At 39.9% G+C, this 17,064-nt stretch overlaps 1 protein-coding gene across 2 annotated transcripts; it reads right to left on the bottom strand.

Moving 5' to 3' along the window:
* Positions 1 to 1,049: 1,049 nt before the first annotated feature.
* On the bottom strand, positions 1,050 to 8,330 carry LOC307164489 (E3 ubiquitin-protein ligase TRIM39-like). 2 transcript variants are annotated; one of them, XM_079881398.1, is made up of 6 exons: positions 7,681 to 8,330; positions 5,240 to 5,335; positions 4,110 to 4,316; positions 3,993 to 4,015; positions 3,793 to 3,911; positions 1,050 to 2,487 (listed from the first exon to the last, which is right to left on the bottom strand). In XM_079881398.1, the coding sequence occupies exons 1-6, from the start codon at positions 8,071 to 8,073 to the stop codon at positions 2,003 to 2,005; spliced, it is 1,323 nt and encodes a 440-aa protein (XP_079737524.1). In that variant the 5' UTR covers positions 8,074 to 8,330; the 3' UTR covers positions 1,050 to 2,002. The 2 variants fall into 2 exon arrangements, with proteins under 2 accessions (XP_079737524.1, XP_079737523.1); XM_079881397.1 differs by having other exon boundaries at positions 4,086 to 4,316; positions 7,681 to 8,320.
* Between the last annotated feature and the right edge of the window lie 8,734 nt (positions 8,331 to 17,064).

Here is a 17,064-nt window from a genome sequence, read left to right as displayed (position 1 = left end):
TCAACAGAAATCGAGACTCATCAGACCAGGCAACATTTTTCCAGTCTTCAACTGTCCAATTTTGGTGAGCTTGTGCAAATTGTAGCCTTTTTTTCCTATTTGTAGTGGAGATGAGTGGTACCCGGTGGGGTCTTCTGCTGTTGTAGCCCATCCGCCTCAAGGTTGTGCGCGTTGTGGCTTCACAAATGCTTTGCTGCATACCTCGGTTGTAACGAGTGGTTATTTCAGTCAAAGTTGCTCTTCTATCAGCTTGAATCAGTCGGCCCATTCTCCTCTGACCTCTAGCATCAACAAGGCATTTTCGCCCACAGGACTGCCGCATACTGGATGTTTTTCCCTTTTCACACCATTCTTTGTAAACCCTAGAAATGGTTGTGCGTGAAAATCCCAGTAACTGAGCAGATTGTGAAATACTCAGACCGGCCCGTCTGGCACCAACAACCATGCCACGCTCAAAATTGCTTAAATCACCTTTCTTTCCCATTCTGACATTCAGTTTGGAGTTCAGGAGATTGTCTTGACCAGGACCACACCCCTAAATGCATTGAAGCAACTGCCATGTGATTGGTTGATTAGATAATTGCATTAATGAGAAATTGAACAGGTGTTCCTAATAATCTAATAATCCTTTAGGTGAGTGTATTTTAGAGTGTATAGTAAATGCCCACATCTTATGGAAAGCCTTTTTAACATTTAATCCTAAAAAATAGTATCTATTTTCATTCTACTAGTACTTATTTTTTAGACGCTAGTATACCGTTAGGTACTAGTACTTATTAATTTGCTACTAGTGCTTAGTATTGATTCTTCAGGTACTAATGCCTTTTTAAAGATACTAAAAAGTAAAGATTATACTATTTATTACAATAGTTTCTATTTAATTATACTTAAGAAAAATTAGATCTATTAGACCTACTTATTTTTTTAGTTACTAGTAACTTTTTAGACCAAAGATATCATGAACTTAATAGGTACTAGTACTTTTTAAATTCACATTTCTGCTTAGTACTCTGCCACGTATGGGTGTAATAAAGTGAACAAAAAAGGATTGGAGAAACAAAAACAATCTTTAATAAATGCAAAACAGAAAACTCAGGAGAATAACCTAATTCAACCACATTGACGATACCGGACACAGAACTAGAGAAAATCAGGGCTTAAATACATGGGGAGACATAATGATTGACAGATGAACGTAATCAGTGTATATGTCTATTTAAAATTAAACAAATTTCAGGGTTTTTTCCCCACGCTTTAAAACAATTATCAAGACAAACATTTAATGTCTTTTTGAAAATAACAAAGAAATTGTGCAATCCCACATTTGTTAATTTATACAAGGTATCATTAAAATTTGGTCTGAAACTGTCAAACTAAAAGATTTCAGTAATTCTCATGAATCACTAAACAAATCATTTCACCTCTATAACTGAAATAATTATTCATTTACAAAAAAATTAAAATGTGCATGTTATACTATTATACAATTTCATGTGAAAATTAAAGTGACACACCCCTAATTTGGCTGGGGATTCGCAACACATCAGTGTTTCTCATTGGTCATGATCTATTATTGAACAGTTGATTAAGTATTGTGTAATGAATAAAAATGTATATAAACCATAACTTTTTCCATATTTTTTTTCAGGCAATTACAATTTTAAAATTCCCTGATATTTGCAGCTTTTCCATGTCTGAAGTCCTGAAAATATCTGGATATGCTGAGACAAAAATTTGTGATTTGATATTAACTTCACCTAAGCAGACAAGATGGGATGGACCCTATGAACACAATTATTTTACAAATGTATTAATCTTAGATGAATGAACTTTCTAACTACTTGTTTATAGTATAACAGCAATATGAGAGTGAGTGTTGCTGTAAATATCAGTCATGTGATCATCTGCAGCCCAATCACAGATCAACAGCGCTCTTACTCATGTGAATTAAATACTGGAAACATGATGAAAGTATGTCGATCCAGACTTACAGGTGTAACTTTTACTGAGTATTGACCGGTAAGATCTTCAGAGAGGAAAACCAACTGAAGAATGGAAAGAGTGTGTCAGTGAAGGTGGTTGTGAATGTGTGTAGATGTGTGTTAGTTACAGGATCAGAGAATGACACCGTTCCTCTGTCATAGTCCAGATCAACTCTCACACGATCAAGCTTCTGTTCAACACGAAAACCATACCCACACACTACATACTCCACACTCCAGACATCAGTGTCAAAGAAATCAAGTCCCTTCCTCTGGTTTGATGCTGTAGTTACTCCAAGACACCAGTATGAACTCTCTTTAACCTCCACATCCCAGCTGTGTGTTCCTGAGTTAAAACCCTCTGAACCCAGAACACAGTAATAATCGTCAAATCTCTCTGGATTATCAGGAAGAGGTTGATTGTTCCCGCTTTTTCTCACACTGGTCAGATCATCAGACAGGACTAGGAATGGATGAGCCGAGTTTGGATCCAGAATCACAGGAGCTGAGGAGACACAATAAACAGCAGCTTTTATTCTGATGTTCATATAATGATCAAGAGTGAACCGAACACAGATTGTTATGAATTATGACACTCATCCTATTGATCAAATACATCAGACATTTTCCTCTGATCACTGTCAGTGTTTTTAGTGTCACACTCATTTGTATTATCAGTGTTTAATCGCATCAGCGACAAACATTAAATGTGTGATTCAAACATTTGTGTCTCATCAAGAGAAACTGATAAAAGTTAAAATCACAATCAAACAATCAGAGATGCAGATGTCGAGATGAAAAACTATCTGTAAAAATTCTGATCATGTTCATAAAACTGGGTCTTAATGTGTGTGTATTTGTTTTAAAATACTTTGTTTCTGTCTGATGTGTTTGACTTAGTAATGAATAATCAATGATTTTAATATTTTAAGATGTAATAAATATCTGTGGTGTGAGTAACTGAAGCAGGTTCTTCTGATAAATACATCATTATCTGAACAGACCCTCATCATTGTGTTTCTGAAACATGGAAAGATCAAGATGAAGCAGCACTTCTTCTAGAAACACTTTCAAAACAGATTCAAGAAAATCTTAGAAAAAAAGTTTGAACAATTAATTCTAATATACATTTTGACTGTTTCTAAGTGCAATTTTTGAAAAGTTCTCAAATATTTCCGTAAGAATGTCTAAATAAATATTTTCTCATGGAATATGTTGAGAAGTTTTGAAGTTGTCTGATTGTATTATCTTACTCACAAGGTTGGATTGTTTAATATGACAAATACATGAATCATCAAGTGGTACATTTAACAATTTATAATATAAATGTGCGATTGTTACATTTTTTAATTCTTCTTAAGTTTTGTATTTAGAACAATCTTTATACACAGATTAAAGTTCTTCTTCTCAATGTTGTGAATGTTGTCTCAGGTTTCTGAGGAGATTATAAAATTAATAATTTTCTTCATGAACTTGAGAGACTGTCAACAGTTCCTCTAGTAACACATTATAATGGAAACTTTTGGAGGATCTTGAAATACATATTTAAGTTCTTGAGTTCACAATATTATATTTGAGCTCCAGTGTTTCAGTCTGAAGAATCACAAATGAAGCTTCAAGTATGTTTTCATTTTTACACTGTTGAGTTTGATCTGGACTTAAGTAGATGAAGAAAGTAGAAACATTCTCAAAAATAGTTTATACTATTGTAAAGTGTCACTACAAACTGAAATAATCTAGTGCTTTAGTGTCATGAAAACCTCATACATGATTTCCAGTGTGTAACAGCACTGAGCTTCTCCAGACTCACTGTTTTGGACGATGTCCTGCATCTTCTTCCAGACTCTGAACGGCAGGTTGCCCAAGTATCGTGACACATGAATCAAAGCTCCAGAAGCCATCTGTGGATCCGGCTGTGAGATCTGGACTCTGGAAGAACATTCAGGAGTCAGAACTGCAGTGGCTTTGGATCAGAACCAGAGAGACCAGAGACACCATCAGATCACTCACCTTTTCATTGAGCCTGGAAACTCCTGCAGAAAAAACACACCATTTATCATCAAGAACTCAATCAATCAATCAATCAATGATGTGAAATCAGACCTTCAGAAAGCAGACGTCACTGACTTTCATCATCTCCTCCATGTCTTTGATTGTGTGTGAAAGATCTGAGATGTGTGTGTTCATCTCCTCCAGCTTCTCCTTCATCATCTGCTTCTTCTGCTCCTCTTCTTCCCTCAGTGCAGTGATTGTAGCTTCTTCTTCATCTCTGAGGAACTGATGAAACTTCTCAAAATGCTGTTTAATCTGACGCTCTGTGTGCTCAGCTTGAGACTGAAATCACAATCATTGGAAGTATATATTAACCAAACTTTTAAAAAACTTTTAAGATGTCAATGAATTCTTTTAACAGAACATTTTCATTCTAAAAGACCTTACACAGTTTCTAAATGAACAGGCCTGGTTTCACAGACAGGGTTTAGATTAAGCTAGGATTAGGCCTTAGTTTAATTAGGATATTTAAGTAGCTTTTATTAACATGTATTAGAAAAAAACATTAGGCTACTGATGTTCATCTTAAGACAAAACAATGGCACTGACATATTTTAAGATATATATGAATATTAATCACATTGTCTGCATTCGTCAAAACTAATTACCTCAAATGAAAATGTGGAAGGTGAGAACCAGGTAAATAGGTTAGGTAAATAACCAGCTGACACTGCGCTTGATCAACATTATATGCAAACAGCTCTCTCTCTCTCTCTCTCTCTCTCTCTCTCTCTCTCTCTCTCTCTCTCTCTCTCTCTCTCTCTCTCTCTCTCTCTCTGTGTGTGTGTGTTATGTGTGTGGGTGTTGTTCACACCTCTACCTTATAAGAAACAAATTCTCCCCACAAAGATGGCAATTATCCGAAATCCTTGTCCTTGCGTGGACATTTTTTGGCCCCATGAGGAAAGCAGCTTATAAATCATAATAAGTGACGTTTTTTGAAAATGTAAAATGCAGATAGTTTTCTGTGATGGGTAGGTTTAGGGATACAGTTTGTTCATTATGAAAATTATTATGTATAAGTCCCCATAAACATGAAAACCCAACGTGTGTGTATTTGTGTTTGTTTGCGTGTGTGTGTGTGTGTGTGTGTGTGTGTGTGTGTGTGTGTGTGTGTGTGTGTGTGTGTGTGTGTGTTACAGTCGATAAAGGAACATGTAATTATGCCAGGCAAATCAGTTTAGCTGTTCTAATCATATCCTCACCTTGATGTGTTGAACTGTTTTCTCAAACTCTCCTTTGATGTTTTCACTGTGTTTAAGTTTCTTTTGTAAGGACTTCAGTGCTGTATTGAGCTCTTCCTATAATTTAAAGTGAACATATATAAGATACCAGAGATTTAATATGATTAAAGAGATTTTTATGTAATACATAAGCTTAAAGAAATAGTTCACCCCAAAAATGAAAAGTCTGTCATTAATTACTGACCCTGACGTCATTCCTAACCCATAAAGGTGATGATACATGCGGAAACGTAATCGGTTACTAACGTAACCTCGGTTCTCTGAGAATAAGGAACGAGTGACACTATGGGAAAACTCCTTTTCTCGAGAATATTGAATCCTTTATTTTAAAATGCAGTACAGTTTGACAGCGAGCATAGAGCAGAGCGTCTAGCTTGCCATTGGCTGTTCTACAGCGACTGCACATCCTATGGCGAGGCGGCTGAGACGTGCGAACCAATCAGGGTGCTTCCGAGCCCGCCAGAAGGGGCGTGGCTTATGACTATATAAACCCAGCCAGCTCGCCATAGAGTCAGGTTAAATCGACTGAAGCGAAACACCCGACTGATGTGGTAGCACGGCAGGGCAAGCAACACTCGTTCCCTATTCTCAGGGAACCGAGGTTACGTTAGTAACCGAATATGTTCCCTTTCGAGAACGGTCACTTCGTGTTGCGTCTAGCTAGACGCTATGGAACCCCTTGTAAAACGCTGTGCTACCACTTTACTTCACCCCCCTGGCTGGGGGACAGTGTCCTCTTAATCTCGGTCAGGTTCAACCAAAGCTGGCGCTCTAACACAATAAGGTTAGCCATCCCCCTGCCGATAGCCTGTACGGTTGACTTAGTGGCTTGCAGGGCTAAATCCATAGCGCTGCGCAGATCACTAAACGCTTCTGGGTCTGGATTCATGGCACGGAGGAGTCTGGACTGATACACTCTTGAAAAACAGCCATGGTGTTCAGAGCCGATGCAGCTTGGCCGACGGCGGTGTAGGTGCAACCAGCGAGAGCTGACGTGGTGCGGCACAGCTTGGATGGGTGGACTGTCTTGGTTCTCCATCCGCTGGAGGTTGACGGGCAGAGATGTGCGGCCACAGCCTCTTCTAGTGGGGACGTCCTGTCATACATCTTTTCCTCATACATCGATTCTCTCTTCTCAGGCATCCTTTGTGCACGTCTCTTCTTAACCAGCTGACACTGCGCCTGATCAAAATTATATGCAAACAGCTCTCTCTCTCTGTGTGTGTGTGTGTGTGTGTGTGTGTGTGTGTGTGTGTGTGTGTGTGTGTGTGTGTGTGTGTGTGTGTGTGTGTGTGTGTGTGTGTGTGTGTGTGTTTGTGTGTGGTGAAGCAGGAGAGCGCCAGGGGCGGGAGAGCGCGAGGGGCAGGGTCGCCATCCAAGAGGAGAGCTAGCCGCGAGTGCAGGATGGCGATGGGAAGGCTGTCACAGTGTAGGCAGCCACTCTGGTTGAGTGCACCTGTAGTAGCGTGGGCGAGGCACGGCACGGCACGCACTCGCTGGGATTGTCACCGTCGTGCAGAGGGGCTCCGCACGTGGAACATTTAGTGAGAGGCATTTGCAACAACGCTCTCAGAAATTTGCTCTTAAAGCAGGAGTCGCAACGGCAAACCCGCTGAAAATCTTTGAAAAGGATATAAGCTTCTCTCGCCGGATAGCTGCAGGTTAACAGCGATTTCAGCGAGGCGGTGCCGGTCCTCTGAATTTGCTTAGCTTGCAAGTTGCTCATTCCGCTACAAGGTGTACTTCGACGACGAGATCTCTGGAGAAGTCAACGATGTGAAGTTTCGCTGAAGGAGATTAAATCTGACTCTGTGGCGAGCTGGCCGGGCTTATATAGTCATAAGCCATGCCCCTTCTGGCGGGCTCGGACGCGATCTGATGTGAAGTGCCGTGATTGGTTTGCGCATCTCAGCCGCCTCGCCAATGGGCAACAAATTTCTATCTGGATACTTTAGATCGGTCGTGGGACTTGCTGTGTCTCACCTGGTTCTCCATTGATGGCAACATTGCCCAGTCTATCATAACCTTAAGACTTTCGTTCATCTTCAGAACACAAATAAAGATCTTTTTGATGAAATCTGAGAGCTTTCACTCCCTTCATAGACAGTCTACATGACTACCACTTTGACGCTTCAAAAATGTATTGAGATAGTAAAATGAATCCAAGTGAACTGAGCGGATTAGTCCAACATTTTTAAAAGACTCAATTGATAGATTTCATAAAAAAGATCTTCATTTGTGTTCCGAAGATGATACAAGGGGGCAATGTTTTGAGCAATGTTTTTTGTTAATGAGTCTTATGGGTTTGGAACGACATGATGTTGAGTAATAAATGACAGAATTATAATTGTTGGGTGCACTATCCCTTTAAGTGTTTAACCTCATTTTAAAATCCGTCTTACCTTATATGATGAAACCACTTCACCAATGGGTCTGAATTTATGATTGTCGTGTTTCTGTGAATTAACACACACTAAACACACAGGCTGTTTGTCCTCCAGACAGAAGAGTTTGAGTTTCTCACTGTGTAAACTGCAGATCTCCTCAGATCCCGATGATCGCCTCTCATTTCTCTCCTTCAGGAACGACTCACACAAGTTTTTTAACACAAGATTATTTGAAGGCTCATGTCTTGACAATCTCCTGCAGACAGGACACTCTTGAGTTTTCTTGGTTCTCCAGAACTGTTGAAGACACTCGTTACAGAAACTGTGGCTACATGATAAAAGAACAGGATCCTTGAAGATTTCTTGACACACGGGACAAGAAATATCATCTTCAGATAGTGAAGCCATTTTCTCTGTTTGAGCTCCAGCAATCTGAACTTTACTTTCACTTTCTGAATCAAGATTTCAAAAATGAAAAACAAACAAAAAAAAAACACAAGAGTCACAAACATCTGTTCAGAAACAAACGTTTCCAATCCTTCTTGAAAATTCTTCCTCATAGTTCTTCATTGATTGCCGATTCTTCATTGCTTTTGTCAAGACATTAAAGTCAGTATGACAGGAGAAACAACAAGCCAGTCTCTTCCTGGTAAGTGTTGTAAGAGGGTGGAGTTTCTGATCACGTGAGTGTTGTTTTATAATCTTTCCCTCACACACTGTGGCCTCAGAGCTTCACCTTTGTCACATTGCTGTCTGAGGTAAAACACACCCCTAATTTGTATACGGATGACGAAATGTAAAAGTGTGAAAATAAATAAATAAATGTATAAATAAATGTACAGAAAGACATAAATAAAGACATAAATACAAAAATGAAATAACATATGTGTGTGTGTGTGGGGGGGGGGGGGGGGATACCATTATATATTTCTAGGAAATAAAAGTATAGATGATACATCTATTTTTCTACATTCCTTTGAATATTTATTTATTACTTTGGCAGTTATGATATTCCATAGAGTTCACTCCAACCCTAAATCAAACACACCTGAACCAGCAAATAAAAGTCTTCAGATGAACTAGAAGCTTCAGTGGCGCTCCAGGACCGAAGCTGCCCATCCCTGACGCATACTGAGAATAATAAAAGACTCAGGACAATGTTTTGTTGTACTCAAGATGTTTTATTGCACTTTATTTGTTGGTGAGTGCGAGTGTGTTTGACGCTCACAGAGTTTCTCCAGCGTCTGTCATGAACAAATCTTTATCTAAATGATTAATTCACGTTGAAGTTCTGCTTATGGTGCTGATCTTCAGTGTTTGGAGACTCGAGCATAGACGCCAAACCAGTTTCTGTCTCTCCATCTGTTCTGCATCATCCATATGTCAACAGAAATAAACACATGAAATATTCTGCAGTGAGGATATGAAATCTAGAAACTGAAATTGATCTGCAGTTTCTCAGCTCTCATGAGGACAGAGAGAAGAGGACAGAGACCCTGCAGTGCTGTCACACACATCCTACACCCCACAATACACAGAAAGCAGCGCAGGGCTCTAGTGTGTGCACAAACCAGCGCTTAAAGGGTTAAACGCATGCTAATCACGTCACAAAGCAGATATTATAATGTATATTAACATTCAGTGCAAGTCAGAGGATTTTATAAAGTTCATAAAAAGCAAAAATAGCACACTTAAGTCAGAAGTTACCTAGAGAAAGTCTGAAAAGATAAAGGTATTCATAATAAATTCATCATATTATATTAATCATTTATTCCTCTGCAATGCCCTCGTGGTAAACACGTGGTAACTGCGCTCCTATCGCGTAAGACCAAATGGTTCTCTAACTCTGAAAGGTTTTAAGATTGTACAGTATATTTTCTTGATGAAACAACATCATTAATGTAATCTGAATACCTTAATTTAATAACTTTTGTCGAGAAAACCCAACGCTCCTTGTGTTTCCTGCTTCTGTGTCCCTTCAGTCTCGCTGTTCCTGAAAGAATGCCTGTCTGTCGGAGTGAAGAGACATGCGTGACGTTCACCCAGTAGGAAGGCACGTGTTGGCATTCTAATTTTGAGTGCATTGACTGGAATGCATGGTTGCTGCCTAAAAGATATTGCATGACAAATAAGGTGAGAGAAGTACATTTTAAAATACTTCATCTGGTGTACCCTGTTAAAACTATTTTTTCTTAGGTTTCGTACTGATGTAGATGTTAAAGGTTGTATCAGTGATCCCCCCCCCCCCCCCCAAATAATATATATCACATTCATCTAATCTTTCCTAACGATCCGCTAGCTACCCGCCCCATAAGCATGCCGTCAAAAAACGCCTGAAATCACTGATACAAACTTTAAATGTGATTTCTGTGGGACTGAGAAAGAAAATGTTGTCCACTTATTTTTTTTAAATTGCATTTATAGCAGGCCCGGGGTAGCCTGGCAAGCCAGACCTACATCAAGATGTTTGGTCTGGCAACTCACCATAGACACGGCTTAATCCGAGGGGCGGGCCGCGGTATGAACGGCTGTCTTTCAAATTCCCTCTGCATGCAATAGGACAGCGCTTCAACCAACCAGAGCGTTTTCCCAACAGCGGAGCTAACGTTAGTTGATAGATTCAACTTTTGAATCTGGCCGGCAAAACGACGAACACATCTTCCTTTTTTTTAAGAATGACTTAAGTGCCGTTCTTTGCTCTTTTCTCAAAGAAAAACTTAACTCCAAGTCCTCCAGAGTCGCGGACAAAGCCGATTCGAAAGATGTTCGCCAGCAGCAGCCGTCATTCTTTGTTTTCAAGTAGCAGCCAGGGAACCGTCGCAACTCTGTCGTCATATGTTAAGCCCGCCCAGCCTACTCTATACACGACGTGATTGGCCTGACCCAATTTAGGTTTTTGCAGCCTCGAAAGTCTATGGAGAGTTGCTAGACTGCCCTGGCTGCAAAATGTGAACCGGCAGGAGGGTTCTCGGTCGCGCACCCTAGACAGGCATGCGCGTCACCTTCTCCTGTGGTCTCAGAGCAGATTCCTATCTCTGAGAGTAGTTCATGTCCCAGGGGTTCTGAACCTCGCAGCAGATTTTCTGTCGAGGCAGAAACTCAGATCGGGAGAATGGATGTTGAACCGCCAGACGGTGGCCCTGATCTGGGAGGTTTTCGGAGAAGCGGAAGTGGACCTCTTTGCATCTCAAGAGTCGGCCCAATGCCCGCTTTGGTTCTCCCTGAGTCCCCCGGCTCCATTAGGGATAGATGTGTTCGCTCACCCTTGGCCAACGCAGAAACTCTATGCCTTCCCGCCCATCAAACTGTTCCAGGCGGTCTTGGCCAGAGTGAGAGAGAGCGGAGTCCGCCTCCTCCTGGTAGCTCCGTTCTGGCCGTCTCAGCCATGGTTTTCGGAGCTAATTCCTCTGCTGGAATCTTCCCCCTGGAAGATCCCGGTCAGGGAGGACCTGCTGTCCCAGCTGCAGGGCAGGATATGGCCCAGACATGTGGAAGCTGTATGTTTGGCCGATCAGAGGCCGTTAGCATTAAGTTCTGATCTCCCAACTGACGTTCAGGAGACCATTGCGAGTGCTAGAGCCCCTTCTACAAGGAGGCTATATTCTTCCAAATGGAAGGTTTTTGAGACATGGTGCTTAGCACATGATAGGAGCCCAGTTAACTGCCCTGTTGGTTCAGTACTGGAGTTCCTGCAGGAGAAGTTTGCTTCTGGAGCAGCTGCTACCACTCTCAGAGTTTATGTCGCAGCTATTGCAGCACATAGGGAATCGGACGAGATTCCCCTGGGGAAACTAAGGTTAGTTTCGGCCTTCATGCGTGGGGTTAAGCGCCTGAAACCGGCTCGCTCCCCTAGAGTTCCCTCATGGGACCTTTCTGTTGTCCTAGAGGGTTTGACGAAGGCCCCCTTTGAGCCCTTGGAGTCAGCTCCAGAGCGGATTCTGACTCTCAAGGTTTCTCTTTTGTTGGCCTTGTCCTCATTAAAGCGGGTAGGAGACTTACAAGCTCTTTCTGTTATCGAGTCTTGCTTGGACTTTGCTCCTGGCTTGGTTATGGTTTCCTTGAGGCCGAGACAAGGGTATGTCCCCAAAGTTCTTTCCACAACTTTCCGCTCGCAGGTGGTTAACCTTAACGCTTTCCACCCTCCTCCATTTTCTTCTGAGGAAGATAGGAAGCTTAACTTGCTCTGCCCAGTTCGTTCTCTTAAGATATATGTAGACCGCTCAGGCGGTTGGAGGAAATCTAACCAGCTTCTGGTTTGCTTCGGTGCTGGCCGCCGTGGGCTTGCTGCATCAAAGCAGAGGATTTCTCACTGGGTCACAGAAGCTATCTCGTTGGCTTATGAGGTGCGTGGCTTGCCTTCACCTCTTAGCATTAGAGCACATTCCACCAGAAGTGTGGCATCTTCTCAAGCTCTTTTTAGAGGAGCACTTTTGGAGGACATTTGTGTTGCGGCAGGCTGGTCCTCTCCGCACACTTTTGTAAGGTTCTATAATTTGGATCTTGACATGACCCCGGGTTCCCAGGTTCTTTCTGTTTGAACTCATCTTGGTCGTTGTCTCATTTATGTACCAGTCATGGAAAGTGCTCTAGCTTGGCGAGTTTGGTAGTCCATTCCCACTGCTCTATCCGCAGCGTTGAGTGAACCTATGAAAGAGAACGTCTCTGGTTACTTACGTAACCTATGTTCTCTGAATAGGGAACGAGACGCTGCGTTAGCTGCCAAGCTCCTCGCGCTGCTGGCAGTTTTCTTTTCGGCAGAGAAATCTGAGGAGCAGATGGCGCACGCGAATATGTAATGATGCGACGTAAGAACGTCGGGGCGGAGCCAGATTGCGCGGGCGCCATCAGCCAATGAATTGGCGTGATTCTATAGGGCTTCAGACAATCGGCACATTCAGAGAATATCCCACTGCGCTATTCGCAGCGTCTCGTTCCCTATTCAGAGAACATAGGTTACGTAAGTAACCAGAGACGTTTCTCAGGTAGGCTACCGCGGCCGAGAATTGCGAGATATAAAGTCAGAATTGCGTGAAATAAATTCGCAATTGCGTGTTATAAAGTCAGAATTGCGAGATATAAAGTCAGAATTGCGTGAAATAAAGTCACAATTGCGTGTTATAAAGTCAGAATTGCGTGAAATAAAGTCGCAATTGCGTGTTATAGAGTCAGAATTGCATGAAATAAAGTCGCAATTCCTTCTTATAAAGTCTAAGTGAATTATTAACCTTTACATTATTTGTTGAACCATGGTATTAATACAAACTACACAATAGTAAGAGCTGAACTGTTGCTTCATTTATCCAATTTGGAAAAAGTGCTAATTTGGAATTCCACCATTGAAAAAGTGGGCCGGTCTTGGGCCTGAAACTCCCGGGCTGAAAAGTGGCCCCACTCCGGCCCTGATTTATAGCTAAATGTTTTGGGTAGATTTGGAATGTTTTCTTTCTAAATGCTTATGGATGAAAGTTTACTTTTCTGAAAAATATGCAATTTTTTTTTTTAATAGACAAAGATTACCTCCAAATATGGCCTTTATTGTTAATATTTGTTTGATTATGGGAAAATACCATATACATAAACATAATGGGCTAAAGGAAAACCCAACTTTTTGTTATTTCAGATAGATATGAAAAATTACATTGAGTTACTACTTGGGTTGAAAAATAGTGAAGCAAAATACACCGGGTCTCTGTGAAGCTTTTATGCTATTTATATTATGATCTCATACCTGTTATTCTTTCTGTTTATATTATTGTCTTTCTTTTTTCTTTCTTTTTACTTGTATTATTATTTTATAAATTACACTGTATATTTTATTTTCCTATTTGTTGTAGTCTATATTTGTTTAATATTTTTACATTATATGTTGGATTATTGTAATGCTTATTATTTGTATGTGACTGGCATTCAATAAAAAATAAAAGGCGGGTGTTGGTAGTTTGGGGTGTTGGTTAGCAGGCGATTCCAATTTATTTTATCTTTAAAGTGCTTTAGGTGCCTATTTTACATATACCGGTAGCTAATTTTCCCAACGGATCAATCCCAAAAAGACTAATAAGGAATGAGAAAATGGCAATAAAAGAGACAAACACTTGTTATTAAAACAAAAGATATATTTTTTGAGACGCTCTTAAATCATATAGGCTACATTTACATATGTGTATTTTTCTATACAAAATAATTAAACACAGTACACACACATATTATGTTAACACAAACTTTTATTTTGGATGCGATTAATTGCGATTAATCATTGCACAGCCCTAATATATTTATATAAAATTAATTAAAAAAAATATTTATATGATTACCATTATAACCATTTGTTGTTGATGATTTTAACAGCAAATGACCCGTTGTACTGTGTGTGTTCCTCAGAGAAGGACCGGCTGCTGAGTCCCGTGATGGGATACGGCTCCGGCGACCTGAACGGCGGGTGTCACCGCAGCCCCCCCACCCTGGACGTGTGTAGATAGATAGATTCTATCATCAATTAGCGGTCATTCAATTAGATGTCCCTAAATTTATTGAATATTGTTTTATTGGATATAGAGTTTCATTTCTTTCCTGTAAAAATAAATTACAATATAAAACTTGTATGAAGTTGTTTTGTAAGGGACAGTTTTGGTCATAATTTCAGGGGAGGACAGAGATGAGCCACTACCAGTAGTAGGGGAAGAAACTGAGATTGAGGCAGAGGAAAGTCAGGATCAAGAAGACAGAGAAGATTATGAGCATGAGGCAGATGTAGAACCAGTACTTGGTGATGATCCTTTTACAAATATCACAAAAAACAGTGAATTTCAGTGGCGTCATCACACCCGCTTTACCCCAGTAAAGAGCGGAGCCACTAACACCATACGGCTACTTCAAGCAGTACGTTCCAAGTCAGATGTTTGAGCTGATGAGCACAACCACCAATATATATGCAGAACAAAATGGAGTCAGGACAGGGGGTGTAAACATGCCTCAGCTTCTGAGATTGAAGTCCTTGTCGTCTACATATGTACTGAGAATGTACTGGTCCTCCAGTATCAATATAGGAATTTTCAAGGAAACCATATCTCAAGATCCTTCTTTTCAACTATGAGAGGCCTCCTGGAGACACTTTATGAATCAAGGTTTCAAAAATGATAAACCACAAGAATCATAAAAAAACTGCTGTCTGTTCTGAAACAAATGTTTCAAATCCTTCTTGAAGTTTTTCTCTTTGTTGCTTTTGTCAAGACATTAAAGTCAGTATGACAGAAAGCAGAAATAACAAGTCAGTCTCTTCCTGGTAAGTGTTGTAAGAGTGTGGAGCTCCTTATCAAGTGAGAGTGTTTTATAATCTTTCCCTCACACACTGTGACCTCAAAGCTTCACCTTTCTGAGGAAAAACACGCCCCCCTTATTAGCATACCGATGACAAAATGTATAAATGTGAAAATAAACAAATGTATCAATAAATATAGACATAAAGACATAAATAAATGGAAATAAATGCATAAATACAAAAATTAAAAAAAAAAATATTGTGGGAAGAAATACCATTATACATAAGTAAGGAAATACAAGTGTTAAACTTGAGTGCGCAGTTCACCATCACTCCGTTATGGAAAACAAACGAAACGAAACTTATTCTTCTCCTCAGCAGCTTTATTCAGCAAAAACTTCAACAGGAAACGTAATCAAAGTCACGTAACAACGTCATGTCACCACGTTCGAACCGTAATACTTTCAAATAGAACAATTTTCGACTGATTCCGTATTACAATGTGTAAGAGTGCAATACTTTAACACCCCCACTCGCTCTTAGTTACAAAAACAAAACAAATAAGACTTTTCCTTATAATGTAAACATACATTTTTACACTCTTAAAGGGATAGTTCACTTTGAAATTAAATTTTGGTATGTTTTAGCTTACCTCATGGGCATCCAAGATGTAGGTGTCTTTGTTTCCGCAGTAGTTTCAAATTTGATATTTTTAGGTCAAACTTGTCTGTCAGTCAGATAATGCAGGTCTGTGGTCACTGTCTCAAAGAGCATGCACAGAGTCCAAATTAAACAATTCCCCATCGTTTGAACAATTCCCCATCAAGAACGGTTTGACCTAAAAATATAAAAATTGAAACTACTGCGGAAACAAAGACACCTACATCTTGGATGCCCTTGAGGTAAGCTAAAACATACCAAAATTTAATTTCAAAGTGAACTATCCCTTTAAGCACCAAACATGTCTCGGACAAACCTCTTTAATTTTTGTTTAGTGGCTGGCTTTGCCATAATATCAGCAAACATGTTCTCTGTGGGACAATATTCCAAGATTTTCTTACCATCATGAATAGTTTCCTTTTTGAAATGGTATTTGATATCAATGTGTTTGCACCTTTGCCTACAGACTGGGGTTCTGGCTAGTGCAATGGCCCCTTGGTTGTCTTCATACACCTTTGTTTGTGCGTATTGTTATGTGTCCATACCCTTGAGGAACTTCACTAAGTAGATATATTTTTTGAACGGGGTTTTGGTTAGACATAAGGTCTGTGGTGAACACAAGCTCAAGACACTTTCACGTTTTATTTTAAGACATAAAATACATCAGTATTACCCCACTTGTGATTTTGTGAAGCTGTTGCGTGTCTTGAAAATGGCGGTTGCTAACAAGTGTCTAAATGAGGACGAGAGTCGAGGAGATTAAATGTCATCAGTCGAACACTCAGATAACACTGATAAACTCAGTCCACTTATACAGCATCGTTGTGCTTATAATTGTGCTCTTACAAACTATTCTAACTCAAACGTTCTGGGAAAATGTTTTTAAAAATCTGAAAGAGTTGTGGGAAGCTCAGTCGTGGGACCGTGGTGTAGTTCGTTTATAGCCTACTTTAGCTGGCGACTGCATATAGGCTTCAAAATCATAAGGCTTTTGTGTTCAACTGTGAAAAGTATCTTGATGGACAAAACATGCAAGTATCATAAACTGTTGTTGATCACAGAGCTTGTTTTTAGCGATAATCCAAAAGCCTATGGAAAAATCCTATTGGGTTTTTGTCGAGGGATCCAGTGTGATGCGAACTGCCGGCTGGCCTACAAAGGTCAAAAGTCAAAGTTAGACAACTGAGGTGAGATGAACGGCCAGTCCGGGTATGGTATTGTTTAACTTAATGATTGTTATAAATTTATTGAGTTATTAGGCCGGATTGTTTATTGTCTTTTGTAGATCTGCTTTATATATTTTAAAACTTAAAGACAAATTTCAATCATGACAAAATATTTTTTGTTATTTTCCTGTTAATTAGTGTAAAGCAATCTTGTATAAAGCTCTATGTAGAAAAATGTGACTTGGCTATTTTAGAGAACAAAAAAATAAAAATAAAAATAAAATCAGAGGTTAAACAAAATTTTACCACGCTTTAAAC

Source organism: Squalius cephalus (genome assembly GCF_949319135.1).
Source record: "Squalius cephalus genome assembly, chromosome: 1".
Lineage (NCBI taxonomy): Eukaryota > Metazoa > Chordata > Actinopteri > Cypriniformes > Leuciscidae > Squalius > Squalius cephalus.
The sequence above is the reverse complement of the archived record's forward strand: the minus strand, read 5'-3'. Positions and strand labels throughout refer to the sequence as shown.

What these genes read in the sequence shown, in the direction of transcription:
- LOC307164489 (XM_079881397.1), bottom strand. Translation starts at nt 8,073, where the DNA reads ATGGCTTCACTATCTGAAGATGATATTTCTTGTCCCGTGTGTCAAGAA. An exon ending in TTTCCAGGCTCAATGAAAAG is followed by an intron (nt 3,912 to 3,992) that starts GTGAGTGATCTG and finishes ATGTTCTTCCAG; the next exon opens with AGTCCAGATCTCACAGCCGG. An exon ending in GCAGGACATCGTCCAAAACA is followed by an intron (nt 2,488 to 3,792) that starts GTGAGTCTGGAG and finishes GTGTCTCCTCAG; the next exon opens with CTCCTGTGATTCTGGATCCA.